This window comes from Xenia sp. Carnegie-2017, unplaced genomic scaffold (assembly GCF_021976095.1).
Source record: "Xenia sp. Carnegie-2017 unplaced genomic scaffold, XeniaSp_v1 HiC_scaffold_6, whole genome shotgun sequence".
NCBI classification, from domain to species: Eukaryota; Metazoa; Cnidaria; class Anthozoa; order Malacalcyonacea; family Xeniidae; genus Xenia; species Xenia sp. Carnegie-2017.
The window spans coordinates 10,259,800-10,280,631 of record NW_025813526.1 but is presented as its reverse complement, the minus strand read 5'-3'; the positions used below and the strand labels follow the sequence as shown (position 1 = coordinate 10,280,631).

The window sequence follows — 20,832 nt, the reverse complement described above, 5'->3', positions numbered from 1 at the left end:
GATGAGGAAAGCTCTGGCTTTTTTCATTTACAGGATCCCTACAAGCTCTTACCAGATAAGCGCAAGAGGTAAATTGACAGGATGTTGGCTAAATCATGAGTCAGGCAATACCTTCCATCGTATTGAAAAAAAGGAAACAATCTTTGGAAAAAATATTATTAAGGACAATGGCAATGTAATTTTTGAGACTCATGGGTTTACTGATTATACCCAAACCTTCATATTGAACAAGTCCTTTGAAAGGAAAGTTACTCAAATTTTATCAAAACAGGGATACATATAGTTTTCAATTTCACACCAATGAAATAAAATTTATTGTTCACAATGGTAACAGGTAGCACTGCAACATGTGCATTGTAATCCACTCAGTTTTCAGTTTTAGTTGGATTGTAAATAAGTCAGTTTTAGTAGGATTGAACATGTTTTTTTAAAAGTCAATATTCTTCTATTCACATATAAGCCATGAAGAATGTCTAATTCTATAATTAAAATTTCGAAGATTAAAGCCCAAAAGTAAAAACTACATTATATAGAAAAATAATTTTTTTTGAGGGGGGGGTTCTACCTTTCACCTACACAAAGACATGCACAATTCACTGGATGGGCAAGTAAGATATCATATTTGTAAAAATAACTGTAATAATTGAGATACTTATGCATTAGTAAAAAATATTTATGTTTGTGCATGATGTTTTAAACGTCTTGCTATTGACAATGCATTGCAACCAGAAGAAATAGCTTTGGACAATTAAGTTAATTTCTCTTGCTGGCATAATGCACATGTTTCTTTTATTGCAAGGAGAGTAGTTACTTTATGTAGCAAGATGCCAAAGTCGAAGCAGTCTTGCTGACTTAAGTTGTTGTCAATACTTCCACATAGAGCTTTGACTTCATTAAGATTCAGAAATACTGGCACCCAAACTTTTTTCTTTTCTTTTTCTTTCACAACAATAATGTTCTGAACTCCAAGACCTCCATGAGCAAATCCACAAGAATGCAACAGCTCTATGCCTTCCCATATCTTAATTAACAAAGATGTCCACTGGGTAAAAGTGATTCTATGACTATAGCACAATCCTTCAAAGGACATGTACACTCCAGTTCCTACATGACCATAAAATTTTGTTATTAAAATGAATGGCTTTTCCCGACAAATACTAATTAAGATTGGAAAACATGGATGAGATGGTAAGCTAAGAATAGTTCTTGCTTCATCAATAACACCAAACTCAGATTTCCTCACTGCAACTGCCATTCCTCTAAACCAACATAACTCCATGCTATCAAAATTCCCATTTGGGAATGAATATGTAGGCTTCTTTGATGAGGAACGTAGCAATTCCGACTTATTGATACTCATTCAATCAGGTAATACACATAGCATTTTATTCGCAGTTGAGCAATCTATGAAATGAGACAAGAAAATAAAGTTTTCTCCATATCCAAGGTAGTTCTTCTCAAGATGGAAAATCATTCCTCCCCACCAAAAAAAGGCCCTTAATATTATATACAATAACACCAAAAATTAAGCCCTTCCTCAAATGATTCTTATCGTGTGCCTCTGAAATTTATGTTAATTAGGGACTGCGCTAGCTATTTCAAACCATACCATTTTCCGTATGACATTGGTTAACATTTTCAATGGCGTCGATGTGGCTAATGCCAGAATAAAAGTAGACATGATTGCTATGAATTCGCTTCACCGTAAGAAAACACTTTCGTACAATGAACCCACACTCTCGAACAGATATACTCTTATATTTATTTCTCAACACTTTTAGAACATCTGAACATTTTACGCGACATAAGGAATCTTGATGAAACAGAGTTGACAACCTATAATAAAGTCATATATAACGATTAAGGACACAAGCGACTGCGTTTACATATACGAAATGGAAGTGATGGCAGAAAGCTGATATAAATATACGCTTTCGATATTACTATTGTCGATTTCAGTTAACTTTTCAAATGGCGGTTGCCAAGTTACTTTCTAATGTTGCCGACTACATTTCCAAATATGGAATATTCGTTATGAAGTTGTAAACTTGAGTTGACAATTAAATGAAGATATGATCTTCGCACTTTGCAGGACAATTTAAGCAATCGTCTCAGGAACCTGAAAAAATCAGGTGACTCAACGGGATTCGAGCCCATGACCTGTGACCTTCGATTCCCTTTGAGTCACCTGATTTTTTCAGGTTCCTGAGACGATTGCTTAAATTGTCCAGCAAAGTGCGAAGATCATATCTTCATTTAATTTCGAACACCGCACTGCATAAAACATTCTTGAGTTGACAAGTTGTGTACTTGAGTACTGAAGTTGGGAACTTGAGTACTGAAGTTGTGAACTTGAGTACTGAAGTTGGGAACTTTAGTACTGAAGTTGTGAACTAAAGTTGCGAAGTACTGGCAAACGCGAAAGGTCTTTGTACCCTGTAGACATTTGGCAATGAATCCGTTCAGTAAGCAAGGAAAAGCTTTACCAATAGAAGTAAGAAATGAAATACTTGAAAGGTGGTTAAATAACCAGCGTTTGACAAACATTTTGAAACAACTAAATCTACCGTATAAGACTATATCAAATATAATAGATCTATGGGTAGACACTGGTTCTATTGCACCTCGCCAGGGCGAACGTGATGTTCGAGCCACGCGTAGAGATGACGTTATTGCATACGCTGAATATCTGAAAATTTATAAACCATCTATTTACAAAAAAGAGATTCCACAACACCTAGAAAATATCAAAGTTTGCCTTCCAGCAAACATACCTAGCAGGTGATCCATTAGTAGAATTTTTAATAAAGATCTTGGTTACTCTTACAAGATAATAAGTCAAATTCCTCGAGAGACAGAACGGCCGGACGTTATGGAGAAGTTAGAAGCTTAGGTAGCAAATATTTCATAGATTGATTGCAACCGTATACATTTCTTTGATGAGTCGTCTGTAGTTGTTACGAGTGGCAACAGACGTCGAGGGCACAGTTTGCAGGGTACTCCTGCATTTAAAATCCAGCGATACTTTTCTAGTGCCACATTTACTGTAAATTTTTTACATAATGTGAATGGCGTATCGCATTATAACACTCTAAGAGGGCCGTCAACCGGATTAGAATTGCTAAAGCTTTTCCTTGCTTACTGAACGGATTCATTGCCAAATGTCTACAGGGTACAAAGACCTTTCGCGTTTGCTAGTACTTCGCAACTTTAGTTCACAACTTCGGTACTAAAGTTCCCAACTTCACTACTCGAGTTTCCAACTTCAGTACTCAAGTACACAACTTGTCAACTCAAGTTGACAAGCTCATAACGAATATTCCATATTTGGAAATGTAGTTGGCAACATTAGAAAGTAACTTGGCAACCGCCATTTGAAAAGTTAAGTGAAATCGACAATAATAGTTCAGTACGCGTAAGGATATTTTGATGCTATTGTGGCGATATGTTGTCTATGTGGAATTCGTCACATAGACAAACATGTCGCCACAATAGCATCAAAATATGCGATACGCCTACATGAACTATTAGTAATATTTCTTCCAGGGATTTCTTGGTCTTAGTTAGAAAACACAACATGAGTGGTCAATCTACAGATTACATGTAATTGTATTTGTATTGGTGATATTCGACAATCATTAGTTTAACTAATGCACATATTGACGTGACTGGTATCGAAGTTCTAAATTTATTGCTTTTACTCGAAATTACCGAACATTTCATTTTCTTTGGCGTTTCTTGTGCAACAAATTATAGCACTATGGGTAAATTTCCTCTTTGGTTTCCTTGTTATTTTTGTAACGCATCACACAAGTACGTACGCGACATAGCGAATGCAAATTCATATACTCAAATTTTTGCTATTAAACGACGGACATGTGTCGAAAGCCACTACATTTGCTGGCGATATGTAGATCGTCTACTAATGTTGTTCGCCGACGAAGTCCAGATAAACCCTGGAAGAATTTCTGACTAGAGTTCAGCCAATATTTTAATGCTATTATCCCAATGTCCCAATTTGTTTGTCTTGTGAAATTCGGAATTATATATTTAATACGCTTACTTTATGATGTCATGTCAGTTTCGCAGATGGAAACTTATGATGACCGTGGGCAGGCCAGACCAGGGTAAGACTGGGACGAATGTGTTGTAACTATTTTGAATTGTGTGGCGAGTATTTTGAAATGTGTAGCGAATATTTTGAAATGTGTAGCGAGAATTTTGAAATGTGTAGTGAGTATTTTGAAATGTGTAGTGAGTATTTTGAAATGTGTAGTGAGTATTTTGAAATGTGTAGCGAGTATTTTGAAATGTGTAGTGAGTATTTTGAAATTATGTTTTCGTATTGTTTGTTATGTTTTCTAAATTATTTTTCTGGTGACCCGTACCGGTCACTGTAGTTCACGGATTCCGGTTGACAAAAAACACCACAAGTGGAGACACTCTCACCAATTTGCACGAGCTTCTCGAAAGTGAGACGGTTTATGTTTCTTCCTGATGCATCTTTTTTCGGCATTGCTTCAACTCAAATGACATAAATGGGTTTTAATATGGACGGGCAGTACAGTTTATAAGAGTATGCAACATATGTGAGTAATGTCCATTGTCCATATATAAAATAAAAACAATTGTACCCGCTCGGTGATTGGTCTATAGCAGTGATGGCATTAACCTGTGCAAACCGATTTCAACTCAACCAATCAATTCAATCTATAAACCAAAAAAAATTTGCATATCGATGTAAATTTATCTGTTTCGAATTATTGTTTCGTATCATTGTATACAAGAGGTAAAAACTGTTTTTCGTGTTTGCACCATTGCATTGGCTTATGCAAACCTTTAAGCCGTTTGTGGGAACTCGAACAGATGCAATCGTGCAACCTAAGACCTTCGGTCTCCTGCTTGGACTGATCTTCTCTCGAGTTTTCCCAAAGGTCTCATTGGTTTGTACAAGGCAAATTGTATTTCTCAGATAGTATATGGGCATATGTGACTTAAAAGATCTAACAATTGCCCTATATTAATTTAACACCTTATACATATTAAACGCCCTCCTTGCAACGCTACTTACTAATAAAGTCCCGTCCTCGATAGACACCCACCACCTTCACAACATTACCTTTATGATATATTGATTATAGTGGGCTCACAATTTGGCTTATAAGAAGTTTAGCTTGTCTTAGTTTTGTTTTATTTGTTCACACAAACAACTAATATACACGTCTCTCTTTTCATTTCGCTGCACCACAACATCTAGAATTGATTAAACGCCCTGGCCGTTAATAAATTCATTTACGGTACCAACGAACACTCAAAATAAAGCAACATATATATCATAAATGAATTCCAATTTTAACAATTCGAGAATTTCGCTGCGTCGACATTTTCACTTTACAGTGATTTTTGTGAAATAAACAGCACCGCATAATCCAATATCATCGACATATGTTATTGTTACACAAAATTATGCAGTAGCCAGTAGCAATGTTTTGTTGCAACAAATAGTTGACAGTTGTGGCTTTAAATTTTTTTGACAAATTAAGTTTCAAATAAAATATTGATTTTTTTAGTTAGTACAACGACCCTTATAGCATGGACTTTATTACTAGAAGAGTATGTAGCATCTTATAATAAAAACAACCCCCAAAAACCGATCACGTTCTTTTCTTAACATCAAAATTTTACTTTAGAATGTGATTGTAGGGAGGGTTGGTATTGCATAGACAATATTTGAAGCTCACGGCAAAAATGCGTGATACGTAATACGTGCAATGATTACGGTAGCGTGCAACATGACAAGAGTGTTCGATCTGGCTTACGTGTTCTGTGAAATGGCAACAGTGCTCAATAACGTAGATTAATAATTTTGAGTTTCATATTATTTCAATCCAAACACGTATTCGGTTTCATTTCTCATTCACCTCTTACAGCAGCAGTGCCAACAAAGGTGCCGAACCAGACCGCACTCTCTCGTCAGCATCGTTTCGTTAGCTTGAACATCGGTAAAGTTAGTCATCTGTTTGGAGTTAATCTCGAGCAAAATATGAAACATGGGAAGGCTTGTGACGCTAAAAGACAAATTGGATGATTTAGACGGACAAATCATGAAATTCGATGTTTTCAAAAACTCGCCCCAGACCCCGTTGATCAACTGACAAAGCTTGGATACGTCTTGGCTATTTTATATATGATATGAATGCTCACAATTTTAGATGAATTGGGTTGGGCAGACAGAGCTAAATGGTTAAGATACATGTGGCATATAAACACTTACTTGTAAGACATTGATAAAAAATAAAGAACATAGTTCTCTCACAATTCAATGACAGGTCAAAACATCCGGTGTTTTTTACAGAAGAAGAGAAAATGACTGTGCACTAACATGACATCACAAAACCAATGTTTGCTTGATATCAGTTATACTAGATACGTGAACAACTAAATTACATAATAAGTACATAAAAAGTAGCTATTAGTTTAAGAATAGTAGCTATGTCGTCCATTCAATGTCACTGTCCACTTCTGAGAGCTCTTCGATGTTTTCATCTTCAGTATCGGATTCCTCGTACGTTGAGCTTTCAGATTCATTGGGAATGTTGAAATCATTGGTTAAGTTGACAATCTCAGCCTGAAGAAAAAAATTTTCTCCAAGTGGAAGCTCAAAACCTTTCTACAAGCTGAACAACTCATTCCGCAATTTGGTTTTAAATCTTATCAGTTCATGCTTTGAACCAAGCATGAATTCATCGCTGCTAAAATCACCAAGATCAGCAAGTGCTTCATCAATTTTTGAGATAAGATTGGTTTAATACAATAGAAGCCTTTCTCCTTCCAAGTTTAAAGGTTTTTCTTCCTCGTCACATCGTTTTAGGAATAAGTACATTTTAATATCCTTCCTCTTTGTGCATACTGGGACCGAGGCTTCCCCTAGAATGTCATCCTCACAAGACTCAAATCCCTCATAAAGGTCTGATGAAGGATCTTTTGCTTTGTCAAATGTCAGACGATCGGGTAAACTGTTTATAAAATCACGAAGAGAATCAATGGCAGCATTGTGTTTCTCAATTGTTAATTTCATCTTGTTCGTGATCTTGGTGATTTGCCTGGACAAGCGAGTGGCAATTTTTTGACCATCTAAACAAGTAAAAAGAATAAAAAATTAACATTTACAAGAACAACAAAAGACAGATATGGTAACATATCTTAGGTTACAAGTATTCGAAATTTACAGTGCCTTACAGTACCTGCATACTTCTTTCTCAATGTTATTAAGAAATGCCTTTCTATGGAAAGTCCATGTAAAGCTCCGATAGTATCTTTTCGTTTTCTTTGAATGACGTGCAATGCAACGACGTCAAAATTATGATGACCAGGTTTCCATCTTTCTTTTACAGAATGCTTTCGTTCAGTATCTTTTAAAATCTTTCAAAACCTGTTTACATAAATTTTGCGCGTATGTAAAAAAAACTTTAAAGCAAAATATTGCTTTGACACATTTATACATACTGGTATAGTTTTTTCGACATCTGATGAATTGAGTAATCCTCAGGGGCCGGTAGTATAAAGCTCTTAACTTCTTTTTAACTGCACTTTTTGCAGTTAAAAAGTAGTTAAATTTAACCACGCGGTTAAGTCGGTTGTATAAAAAAGTAGTTAGCACTAAATGCAGTTAAAAGGTAGTTAAAACTATGCTATGGAGCATAGTTAACTTTTCAAAACACAGTTGAATATGGCGGCTTTACGTCTTATAGATATTTTTGAGCGAAATGCAATCGATCGGCAACGTTTACCTCGAGTTTTTAATCGACATCTTCCATGGCAAGGTTTTTCCGACAATGACCTCCGAAAACGGTACAGATTTGGCCGAGAATCGTTGCAGCATATCTCACGATTGATTGCAAACGATGTACGGCCAACAACAAACCGTAACAAAGCCTTGTTAACCGAAGAGCAATTGGTCATTGCTCTTCGTTTCTTTGGGTCCGGGAGCTTTTTGCAAGTCATTGGCGACACTCACGGTTATGATAAAGCCACTGTTTCGAGAGTAGTGCGTAAAGTCGTACTTGCATTGGCTTCTAAGCACGCAGACTACATCAATTTCCCATCAACAAATGAGGAAAAAAATGCTATTCGTACTGGGATGTATCAAATTGCGGGTTTTCCCTGCGCCATTGGCTGCGTTGATGGCACACATATACGTATAATTGCTCCTTCCCAAAACGAGCCAAATTATGTAAATAGAAAAGGATACCACAGCATAAATGTTCAAGTCATTTGTGATGACAAAGGTAAATATGAACATATTGAACATGTTTAATTAATATTCAAAACCATAATGTACTAGACTTCAAGAACCATAATATAACACACTTCAATAATCATAATATAATAGATAATCATAACAATAGAATTTTACAAAGTTATCCACTTAATTTATCTTACAAGTATTAATACGACCTACTTGATATAAAATTTCCAAAAATTAATTTTATGCAGGCAAATTTATCAATGTGGTAGCACGATGGCCTGGATCATGTCATGATTCATTCATCTTCCGTTCCTCTAGCATTGGTAGAAGGTTGGAAGAAATGGATCATGCAGCAAATAATGATGTACTGTTGGGGGACAGTGGATACGCCTTACGGTCATTTTTGATGACTCCATACGTCCATCCAATGCATCCATGCCAAAAAAAATTTATCAAGGCACATAAAAAACAAGGTGTTTTGTTGAAAGAACCATTGGCATATAGAAAAGAAGGTTTCATGTTTTGCATTCAGAAATAAGGTATCAGTGAGTCTTTGTGAGCCTTAATACAACATCAAATGCTAGCAAGAATGTTTACTCTATTTACGATGAAATCAGATAGAATCTGCACCATTTTAATGGCTTGTGCAGTATTGCATAACATTTACATTCTAAGGCAGAAGCCTGAAGTTGAAGATGCTGTGTTCGGAGAGGATTCACTTGAAGAGGAGGAGAAATAGATGTAATAGCAGCAAGGGAGCATATGGCACAAACATATTTTAGCTGACTAGTTTCAAAGAAAAAATGAAGGGGGTTGTTCATTGATTTCAACTATCCTCTCAAGTAACTGTACTTGTAGTTCGAGTTTTCTTTTCTTCAACTCTAGGTTGTGCTTCTGAAACAACATTTTTTCTTTTTCCAGTTGAAGAACCTAAACATGAAGTTGCTGAACATCATTTTTCATCTCTCCTTGAGTGTTTGGTCGTTTCCTTTTGAATGTTCTTAATTCTTTGTCTGTGAATTAAGTTCAATACAATGCACAAATAGACTTTATAAGTTCTGAATACAACAATGGATATAAACATAATTAAATGCTCACATTGTGATAGTGTGGATGTTGTTGGTATTGGAGTCTTGCTTAATTCCATGTCCTCACCACCCTCATCTTCTTCGTCGGTTTCGACCAAAGTGCTCAAGTGAGATGAATTACTCTCTTTCTCTGCAAAACATTAAAAAAACATAGCACAATGAAAAGATGAAAACGTATTACCTTTTTTCTTTTACTGTATATTTTTCCATTATGCAAACAAATCACCAAAACTTAAATCAATACAATCGTTTCATTCAGCATATAAAAATCATATTTCGTATTTTGTATTTATAGCATCGAATTCTTTGTAAAACAACTTTGGCAATACTCCATTTTATCCGGCCATTTTATTTCGGGATGGGTTGGTTGGTATAAGTTATATTGTTATGCTTAACGTAATGGCGGGAAAATTTAAAATCCCTTGTGTTGTATTAAAACGTAAACAAAAGACAATAACAAAGTAGCATCTTGCTTTTGCTTATTTTTTTACGAAGAATTCTTCTATGCATTTCAAAGAATGAGATTTTAAAGATCATAATTACCTACAAATGTACCAACAGACTCGAAGCCTCCTTGAATACCTGAGAATGAAGGTTAATCTCCCAAAATATTTGTGATTTTCTCCGTTGTTAAAGAAGGCGGTTTTGTAGCAGGACCTCCCCCTGTTTTTCTTTGCGAATTCATTATTCCAGCATTGGTTTTTTTGGCAATCTGTGCCAGGTTTCTCCATTTTTCACGCACCTCTTTTGGCGTGCTATTTTCAAACCCATGCTGTTTATTTGCGAGGTTATCTTCTCCCACAACTCTTGTTTTTTTTGCATTTGTTATGCTACTTGAAAACTGCCCTCGTATTGCATCCAAATTTATCACAACAAGCTCAACAAGAAGAGAGCATTCTGCAGAGCTAAAATTTTGTTTTCTTTTTTTAATTTTATTTGAGGACTCAGCTGTGATTGATAGAGAAACATCTTGGATTGAAATGATATAATACATCTACCAATGATAACAGTTACACAACGAATGCATGATTATGATGTAACAGAGAAGAGACGTGAGTCATTTGAAAACAACTACAGAGTAATCACCAATGAATTTTATAAAAACTTCATTATGCAATATCAATATCACAATGCAAAACAATATATTGTCTTTAAATGTACGTTAAGCAATTTTCAAGGGTCAGATAGCTGAACCATGAGAATTAAATAGCCGAAAAGAAAAAGGTTAAAGTTCACATGACATGTTTTCAAAAACACAATATTATGATAGTTTAGACTATTTTTAGAACATTTGAAATATATTTTATACTTGAAAAGTTTCATCTTCATGGACTTTGGATGCCTTAAAGTTGGTTATTTTTTGATTGTTCGTGATGTCAAAAGGCCTAGGGCGAGAAAAAAAAATAACGCCGGATCTGACGTCAAATCGGGAACACGCTTTTGAGTGCTTTTCTCGAACAAACACAAGACATAATACTATACTAAAGACACAGCTATAAATTCTAAATTTTATTACACTCTGAGTAGAACCATAAGTTTTTAAATTTTATATTATGCGCCTGAAAAATTAAAGATGTCTTCGAGCTCTTCGCTTTCAATTGAGAGTCTAAATGATTCAGATAATGATTCGATTTCAAAGTTCATGATGGGACCCGAAGAGAGTTTGGTTATCGTCGATCACCTAAGTGACTCTATTGATGCGTCTGAAAATTTCATTGAATCACAAATTTTGCCATATCAAGATGAACCTGATGCTGATGAAGAATGGGTTCAAAATTATCATGACGGATTACGTGAACGTTAATTTTTTTTGGAAACGCTGCTTGATAGATTCAACAATCGTGTGCCTTTGGAGCAATGGTGAGTAGATTTATTTGTTAAAATATTTACAAGTTAGGGCCATAATTCACTTCACGCCAAGTCAATGAGCGTTATCTCAGTTGCGCAGCGTTCTTTGTTCACATTATCAATTCAAACAACAAGTTGTATTCCAACATGAACAAATGCATGCTCTTTGTATTTGTAGGGGCATTTGTGATAATTGCAGGACTAATATGCTTCAAAATGAAAAAGAGAGTCAGTGTTGCCAAGAACTTGACGAATGCATAGAGTCCTTAAACAGTGAAATGGTGCTGGGTGAAATGAAAGTTGTTCCTTAATGTATTACACTTCATCCAGCATTCAATTCAGTGTGTCTGGATATTTGGTCATTGCGAATGGCAGGCCCAAAATTCAGGAAAATAGATGGAAGAAAATATGCGAAACATGATGATGAGAACAGGTACGTACATACCTATGTGCTTTCATCTTTTGTTAAATTTAATTATTGTGAAACAAACATTTGTTTAATTTGTAAATATAGGTATTTAAGAAGTGTTGCCTATCGAGAGTTTACCCAGCCGTGCATGGTTACTTAGGAAGGAAAAGGATACCACTGCCTGCTTGTGCCTATAAATCAATAAGGTCTCGATTTCCTGGGAAAGATTTCCAAGGTTATGATGATGATGAACTTGAGGATGAATAAATTACTATTTGTATGCCAATATTCACCCTCATTTTGGATTCTTGTTCCGTGGACAGTCAAGGACATATTGATGGCCTTTCATTGCGAAAGAAAAACAATGTACTTTGGTTGCTTCCTTAAATCTCCATCATTTGCTGCATAAACACTGCAACAGAAACAATCCTAATCATACATCAATGATGATTTCTATATAGCATGTGGTAACATAGAAAGTTTATAAGTACCATTTTCCATCAGAATCATCGGTATCACTGTCTTCTTCACTTGATGTTTGATTTCCTGAAATTTCATCCTCAGTTTCCCCATCTGTATATGAATCTTGAGATTGTTGCTCCTCAAAGTCACTATCCACATGCTTTGCACTATCTTCATCAATTACATCAGAATAATGAGCATCATGAAAGATGTTACTTTTCTCAACATCATCTGAAAAAAATTAAGTACATTTACTAAATTACTGAGTCGCTTGAGTTTATATATAGCTCATTAGCTAATATTCATAGATACTGCTTTGATCAATATTCCATAACTGATACAATTTATTAGATTTGTCATCTAATATTCATAACATTATACAATAGCATACCATATCTCATTCGAGCTTTGTAAAACAGCATCTTTCTTTTCATTTGGAGCATCTTGTTGATCAGTTTGACACAATTCTGACATTTCAATGGCAATGTCTGGACCCATTTTTCATTTACATTTTCCCAGTTCTGCAAACAACAATATTTTTTTTATTTTAAACTACAGGGTGTATAATAATATTGTTAGAAAGTACTTTTTGGTTGAATATTACTTATTTCTTAAAATATGCCCTAGAAACGATTGTGGATAAGGGAAAAGTTTATTTACTTTATAAAGTTTTTTGTTTTGCTAATAAACAAGCATAAAAGACATATCAAGAAGTCTGGGATTAAGCTCATTAACATCAAACGAAATGCATAGAAAAACATTTTTTGGACTTGTGGCAAACTACTTTAAATAAAAAGCAATGATAATATAGGTCAATCAGTGTGACTAATTATTACTTCAGGATAAGTTATTTAGTAAATAAATATTGTCATGGGGCAAGACCTGTCATTGAAAGACCCTAAATCGAGTTATTTCAATTTTATTCAAAGTGAGGTAACGTACGCTTACTGATTTGTAAGGGTCTTTGATTAGTTCATGAAAACTGTCATCTGTTTCATCAGGAAAAGTCACAGTGTCTGTTTGCATATATTCATCTGCTTTTTCTGTAGATACATTAGTTAGAGAAGAAGAACAAGGCTGAGAACATTCAATATTTTCATATATGCTTCCTTTTTGAATCACGCTGCACTCTTCGTGATCTGCATGTTGAGCGTGAAATAGCTGGAATCAATACTTTTTACAAAAGTACTTAGTGACACATACGAAAAGGAGAACCATTCATGGCTATTTTTTAAAAAATATATAATACTCACAATGCGACGACGATCTCGTTCTGACAGCACTGTTTCTTCTGTTTTAAACTTGAAAGGGCAGACACATATGCCAATGCTATCCCTTTTTAATGTGGGTGCTACAAGCAGCGGTTTCTCAGAATTACATACTCCCATCTCACCAGTGTATCGACACACAAAGTCATCCTCTTTAAAATGCTTTCAGCAAACTTCGGAAGACGAAGAAGGTTCCCAATTTTTTCGTTTCCTTTTCACAAAATCAACCCAAGCTTTCCTACGTTTGTTAGCTTCGGGTCTTTTGTCATTTGCATATGGGATTTTATGGAGAGCAATCTCCTTCTTCAAATTTGACGTGTTTCAACATCCAAACACGACGCATCTGTGTGGAATTTTCACGAAAAAATTCTTTCGCAAACGTATTAAAAAAATATATTTTTTGTGGTGCTTTAAGACAAACGTTCCCGAATAGTACAAGTGTGTTCCCGATGTGACGTCACTCATGCAATTAGTTACATTGTTGTTACCAGTCTTTTTATACTCACGGTCAATAGGAAGAAATATTAAAAATCCGCAAATTCAAGGTGCTCAAAGTCCATGAAGATGAAATTTTTCAATTATAAAATATATTGAAAACCTTCTTAAAATCATCTAAACTATTATAATATCATATTTTTGAAAACATGTCATGGGCACTTTAAATATTTTTGAGAATAGATTTTAAATTAAATAAGTTAAGAGGAAATATTCTATGTACCTGGGGACACTCAAAATCTATAATAAACAAAATGGCATGAGTTTAACAGGATAGAAATGACAATGAAGACGAAATGAATACAATACTTATTCTATATCCCTATGTTACATTTTAATGACAGAGGAAAGATATGTCTTAACAGTCGTGAGATTACATTGTAAGTATGATGACCTTTAAGAAATGTTTGCTAACAAGTCTATCGATAAAAAGTCTATGACTGTCTTCTTTTGCTCGTACAGTCATCCTGTGACTAAATGTCTTGTTATAAAACAATGATTAATTTTTTTGGTTAACAACATTTCTTTCAATGATTAGCAAAACAATATCTTTCTCTTTTATACACTATTTATGATAGTGTCAATGGCTGTTTAAAGCTATTCAAACACTTACCAAGATGCAAAAAGTGGGAAACAAATAGAACTCCCAAGCTTTAGACAAAAATAGGCTAATAAATCACAAAGGCATGAACAAAAGTTCAATAGCTAAGGCTCATTAACAAATATACCCAATAGTTTTTATAACTCAGTTTTTGGAAGGTAGAATTAGAAACAAATAAGTATTTTGTGTATAGCTGTGAATATAATATGTCACAAGCCGAATAAAAGACAGTTGCTGGATAACATGGCTACTAACTATGACAACTCAAAGAAATGTTTTCTAATGATAAAAAAGTCCATCACTGTCATCTTTTACAAATATGTGTGACTTATGTCTGTACAAACACATTTCTTTCAAGCAATTTACTCAGCTGTTATAAAGAGAAACGAAACGACCCTTTTCCTTTGTTACCCTCAATCTCTCAGTTTTAAATTATGTAAAAGCAAGGCCATTTTAATATTTATATCCTTGCACATAGAACACAATATGAATCAATTTGAGAAGACTTCATTGTTTCATTTGCCCAAGTCCATTATATATAATTGGTACATGAAACAAAGCAGTCCTTGCCGAGACTCATATCATTCGTCAACATCGTACTGTATTACACAGAAGATAAGGGTCGATTTTGTTGAGAAAAGTCCAAAGTATATGCTACAATTTAATCCGGTTACCATGTCATCGTGAATCTTTTATTAAGTTTTCTTTTCGCATCATCAACATCCGTAAAAACGACAATAGTTTGCCATATTTTAAGATTTTTACTTAAGCCAAGAGATTTTTTTTTCATTTTAAAGTCGTTTTATAGTTCACTTGCCCGCGATTACAAAGCATAAATTGATTAAACTTTATGTCATTTAACGTAAACAACACTCCACGCAATTTCCACGCAAGTTAACTACGCAGTTACTTAACTATCCGACAAACTACGTTTTGTGCAACGCAGTTAAGTCAAGCAGTTAAGTTACTACAGTTAAGGAGTTAACTACGGTAGTTAGCGTTAACTATAGTTAAAGTTAACTACGTTTTTATACAACCGGCCCCAGATGTTATCTCGTGGTTTTCTTGAAACATTCGAATGATGTAGCACTAAGAATTTACTAATTCACCAATTGTGCTCAAAAGAAATATTAAAACGTATATAGGCATGTATTATAGAGAAATAGCCAGTTTAGTACATTAAAGAACCTACCTAAGTTGTTTAAAATGCAGTAGCTTTTGAACGTACGTCACTTTCCAGTTCTCCGTGGTTTCTTTATGCTCTTTATTTAAAAAGTGTGTCTTTAAATCCTACAGACTGAATTGTTAAGAATGAAACTATTTGCCATGAATGGCATTATATACCTGTTTAGACTCTTGACATAATTTCCTTCTCTCAGGCCTCCCACTGACAAACAATTTCAGGATCGTACGTCACTAACAAACAAAATAAATTCGTATTTCCTTGGATGCAAATTGAATTGAGAGTTTGGTTAGGCAAAAAGAATTCTTAAATACTTTTTGGCCACAGAAAACATAAGAAATTTCTAACCTACCAGGTAGTTCGCTAAATAAATCCTTCATTTCTTGTTGCGTTTTAATTTTAAGTCGTAGACATTTTTTAAGCTTCGACGTTAACGCTTTTCCTGAAAAAAATCATATACAAAAAATTGAAACAATTAAGGCCTAACAAACAAATAAAAACATTTTGATTGTGTCAACGCATAGTTACACATAATGCAATGACAATATTGAAGCAGCTGCATTGCTAAAATTTCTTCGAGATAAGTGAAGAAACGCGTCTGTCAAAAGATCTACTCTTCTACTGACAGACATCTCCTTAGTAATTGCTGAGAACCCACGAAGGTAAGCCAAAGCCTTTCAATAGCCTCACCATCTGTAAGACCAAAACCATCGAGCCTTCTATGACTGAGCTGGACCTGGTTTTTTTTTTTAAGACATTAAAAAATAATATTTTACCTATGGGGGCTTTTTATCAAGGAAGAAACCAGAGCAGAAAAGATTGTCTTTCTTCAATCGCTACATCATTACCCAGGGATGTACTTTTCTGGAGGGAGGGGGTGCTCTAGTTTGGATAAGATTCTAGTGGCTGCTTGTTGGCGTAACATGCAAGACATTTTTCGTTAAATTTTGTTACTTATATACAATAATTGGAGATTTTTGAAATTGTGCTCCGTAAACCCCAATTACGATCGCTTGATGGTTTGATATACATAAATTTCTTAGGAAAATGCCACTCCTCATCCATCTCCACTAGTGAAGGTTGGAGGAGAGCACATCCCTCCGCTATCCCGCCTCTTAATTCGTCCCTGTCATTACCAGGTACAAAGCTTTATTCATTACCTGGCATGAAGCTTTTTGTCCATAAAAATGAAATATTGGCACCGAAAATGACACTTTTGACAAAATGTCATGCCTCTTGTTTGCCTAGAACGGTACCAATTTATTCAAAGTTTAGTTTGTGAATGAACTTGTCCCACATCATACATGCCAACATTAAAATACCTTTAAATGTAATGTTAATACACATCCAATATCATACATTATTTTTAAATCAACACCAGGACTTTGGTCAGCATCTTTTAAAATGCTTTGCAATAGGAACAGCAAAGACAAAATTCTGAATATTAATAAGAAGAGACTAAATATTAGTAAAGGGTAATAATAGATCTCGTTACCACAGTGTCGTTTTGTCCTTCTGTCCCTTTCTTTCAAAATTGACACGGGAAAAGAAATTATAACCCGACGATTTGCTCTACATACTACCTCATCAAAAATCAAGAATATTGATAATCACGCGCAAACCAAGCGTAATACACTAACCTTTCCCCATATTTAGTGCTGAAAAATCATCCAGTGTGTGAATGCCGACTGCAACAACTACCAAACACTCCTTTTTCATCAAACAGTTGATTTTTTCCTTTGGAGTGAAGTGCTTCTGTAACTTCTCCTAACTTAAATATCTGACAACTGTAAAATAAGGTGGAGCAGATAACAATTGTTTTATTACTGTAAAAATAAACATGACAGTTTACACAATCAAGTCATAGACCATGCACAAACATGATAAATTAAAGGAAAAGAAAAAAATTGGCTGTTTGTAATTTTGAATTTAAATCCACGTAGCTACTTACGTATGTATGAGGGCTAATGGACCTGTATGAAGCATAGACCAACTTTTCTCCGGGGCGAAGCCTTCCCAATCTTTTACTCTTACAATGCAAATTTATCAGCAAATTTGTTAATAATTTCTTTAGAAAATTAAATACATTCATTGTTTTTCTTGTGATTGAATACAAAAATATTTGCAATGTAAAAGTAAAAAAGTGCTGGCTTTTCCATTGATTTTCATTGGACTACATATAAAGTTTGTTTTCAAACTATTCCCCCCCCCCCCTTCACAGAATACTTTTGAATAGGCTTCAAAGTCCTTCATCATGCAATAATTACCTCTCCTACTTTGTTATTAGACTTGCTATAATGATCAACAAAATCATCTACTTCATCCTGATCAGCAAACTTAAGGCAGCCATGGTTTGGGACGGCAAAACTATTCCCTGCCAACTTTTTGCGAGTTAGACCAAAGCAAGCATCCATGGAATGAATGGCCACACCTAACTCACCAGTCTAAAGCAAACAAAGCTCTTTAATAAAATGAAACGAATTTTATGATAAACATGTAACACTTCATATTTCACAACAACTTTAAATGTTCTGATAATATATGTGACAAAAAAAATACAATTTAAAATAGTTCACAAAGCAAATAGTAGATAAAAAGAAACCAAATACTGACTTGTGGGCAAAGAGGGCAATTTGTATAATTAATCAGGTCTTTCTGTATGAACTTTAATTATCTGACTTGGTGTTTGAAATCTCTTACAAAAAAATCAAATTCTTAAATGATATAATATATACAGTCAAACCTCTTGTATCAAATGACCCTGTACTAAGCAGATACTACGTAAAATCCAAAACTTAATCTCATATAGCTAATAATAATGGAAGTATAATGATGAAACCTCAATTAAGCTGACACTTTCATTAAACTGATAATAGTCTGTTGTCCAATGGTGTGTATTTAAAACAGATTAGACTGTACTACTCTACACATATAATCTAACTATTAGGTCTACAATAACTGTAAATAGACTTTCGTTTTATAACATATAACATACCTGTATTCATCGAATGATCCATTGTTTAACACAATATATATGTTTTTGACCTTAACAAAAATAAAATGAACACTTAGTAAACTTGTGCATTGTTTCAAGAATAAAATAAGGTTGAATACACAAAGTCATAACAGAAAAGGAAACTTCATGTGCAATTTGAATGTGCTCTTACCTTATTTGAGGCAAATACTCATTATTTATGTTGTTTGTAAATAACAGTGATTCAATAAAATTTTTTGCAAAGTTTAACCAATCTATTTCCAGTTTTTGATGGGTAGACTATCATATGGGTGCACAATTCAGGTTCATGAGAAATACATACCAGTCTAAGTAGCATTTCAGGATATTCAACTTCAACAGTGCTGCAAAATTTGTGCAAGGATACATGGCTCTCGAGCAAGAATTTTTCAGCAAAAGCCATGAAGTCAAAGTGAAATGTAATTTTGAGTTTAGAAGATGAGCCTGGATACAGCTGGAGTTTAATTAGTTTTTCAGCATCCTTAATACACTGACAGAATTCAACAATTTTTAAATGCTGCCGACCTAAATTTTGTATGAGATTACAATTTGGATTAATTGATATGCAAATAATTAACATAGAAATTTTTGGCCTAAATGAAGCTAATGCTTAACGGTATTACTAACATATACACATTTACGTGTAGTCAAAGTCAAAATACTGCTATTCTTGCCATACTGTACCTTTTCCATCCACACATATTATAGTACGTAATTGTGTTGAAGAGCAGTTAGCATGCTGACTGTCACATAATATACCACCAAAAAGAGTAGTTGATTAAGCATCAGAACATGTATACATTCCACAAGACACCATGCACAGCATATAGCAGCATATCCTTCTTGAAAATGATTGATAGTTTTAACAAAATACTACAAGATTATACTACAGATTAAGTTTCTTTAGAGTTAAGACATGGTTGTAAAAAATTGCCAGCATTTGATGAATACTAGAGCTTAACAAGCCAAATTCCAAATGTAAAAAGCAAAAATATTTTATCTGAAGAATTGACAACTCCAACACTAAAACACTACACTCTAATATTATTAACACCAATCATATTAACAATACACCAAAACTCATGGCAACGCATTTCACTCCATCCAATGAAAATCAATCCACCCACTTATCCGATAAGCCGCTCTAAACGTCTCCAAGCTAAAAACACGTGTAAATAAATATCCTCATTCTGATGATGGCTCGAAGCAACGAGTCGAAAGCTGAATAAAAAATCAATTAAAAATCAGGAGAAACTTTTATCTTTTATGTACTCGATGCCTGGATTACAAATTTTCAAACTCATATATTTATATATAGTTTTGGTGTTGTTTGTAGTTTTTTTCTCCTTTTTCTTTAGTTGTGAGTATATGATGGGTATGTCGCTATGTCTGTTTATTGTGTCGTTGTCTTCTCCTGATTTTAAGTGATTTTTATTGGGTTTTTTTTATATACATATATACGAAGTGTATATACATTGTTCCTTCCCGGCTATCACCATAGTAAAATGGCGATTCCTGCCCTTGGGACACAGGACGTACTGTTACACATTGTATGCATTAAATTGTAGAGTCACCACAGTGCTCAAACCTATAAAGGTGAGCTTTGCATATCGCGAACACGGTGAACGTCTCCATATGAGACTCCCTACACAATCCGAGAGTGCTCAAACTACGCACGCGCAGTGAGAGTAATATGCAAAGTGTATAAACAATGTGCCCTACAGGCTATGACCATATTAAAATTGTGACTCCTGCACTAGGTATATATATCTTTTATATATATATTGATAAGAAGAAGAAAATAGACAAACACTACAATTTCATCCCGACAAGGCTGTTTCGTGATTGCTCAGTCTTCAGGGGATCACAAAACAGGCTTCTCGGGATGAAATTGTAGTTTTTGTGTATTTTTTTGTGTATTTCCTTCTTCTTATCAATAATTACGCTCTGCTCTCGGGCATCGAGCACTGTTTTATACGGAAAGTCATAAATTACAAACTTCCTATATTATCTATATATATATAAAATGAACTAAAAGTTCATTAAATTTAGTTCATTTTATCTTACGCTCTTCTAATATATAGAATATTGAGCGCTCTTTTATACAGGATTATTATCCGTAATATATATATATATATATATATATATATATATATATATATAGGAAGTTTATAATTTATGATTTTCCGTGTAAACAGTGCTCGATGCCCGAGAGCA

General features: G+C 34.4%; 2 protein-coding genes and 2 long non-coding RNA genes across 4 annotated transcripts; 1 reads left to right on the top strand and 3 right to left on the bottom strand.

Annotated features, from left to right (window-relative positions):
• Positions 1 to 7,729: 7,729 nt before the first annotated feature.
• Positions 7,730 to 8,565, top strand: LOC124457097 (putative nuclease HARBI1). Its single transcript, XM_047007388.1, has one exon. The coding sequence runs from the start codon at positions 7,730 to 7,732 to the stop codon at positions 8,315 to 8,317; it is 588 nt and encodes a 195-aa protein (XP_046863344.1). The 3' UTR covers positions 8,318 to 8,565.
• A 3,509-nt stretch (positions 8,566 to 12,074) lies between these two features.
• Positions 12,075 to 13,122, bottom strand: LOC124457096. Its single transcript, XM_047007386.1, has 3 exons — positions 13,004 to 13,122; positions 12,447 to 12,576; positions 12,075 to 12,286 (listed from the first exon to the last, which is right to left on the bottom strand). Exons 1-3 carry the CDS (start codon positions 13,079 to 13,081, stop codon positions 12,075 to 12,077), a joined length of 420 nt encoding a protein of 139 aa, XP_046863342.1. The 5' UTR covers positions 13,082 to 13,122.
• A 4,715-nt stretch (positions 13,123 to 17,837) lies between these two features.
• On the bottom strand, positions 17,838 to 19,006 carry LOC124457985. Its single transcript, XR_006952931.1, has 3 exons — positions 18,920 to 19,006; positions 18,598 to 18,647; positions 17,838 to 18,046 (listed from the first exon to the last, which is right to left on the bottom strand). It is a non-coding gene; the product is annotated as an uncharacterized LOC124457985 (long non-coding RNA).
• Positions 19,007 to 19,070: 64 nt separating this feature from the next.
• LOC124456677 lies at positions 19,071 to 19,359 on the bottom strand. The gene is made up of 2 exons (XR_006952391.1): positions 19,300 to 19,359; positions 19,071 to 19,140 (listed from the first exon to the last, which is right to left on the bottom strand). It is a non-coding gene; the product is annotated as an uncharacterized LOC124456677 (long non-coding RNA).
• Between the last annotated feature and the right edge of the window lie 1,473 nt (positions 19,360 to 20,832).

What these genes read in the sequence shown, in the direction of transcription:
- LOC124457096 (XM_047007386.1), bottom strand. Translation starts at nt 13,081, where the DNA reads ATGCAAACAGACACTGTGACTTTTCCTGATGAAACAGATGACAGTTTT. An exon ending in TCAAAGACCCTTACAAATCA is followed by an intron (nt 12,577 to 13,003) that starts GTAAGCGTACGT and finishes TGTTGTTTGCAG; the next exon opens with AACTGGGAAAATGTAAATGA. An exon ending in CAAAGCTCGAATGAGATATG is followed by an intron (nt 12,287 to 12,446) that starts GTATGCTATTGT and finishes AATTTTTTTCAG; the next exon opens with ATGATGTTGAGAAAAGTAAC.
- LOC124457097 (XM_047007388.1), top strand. Translation starts at nt 7,730, where the DNA reads ATGGCGGCTTTACGTCTTATAGATATTTTTGAGCGAAATGCAATCGAT.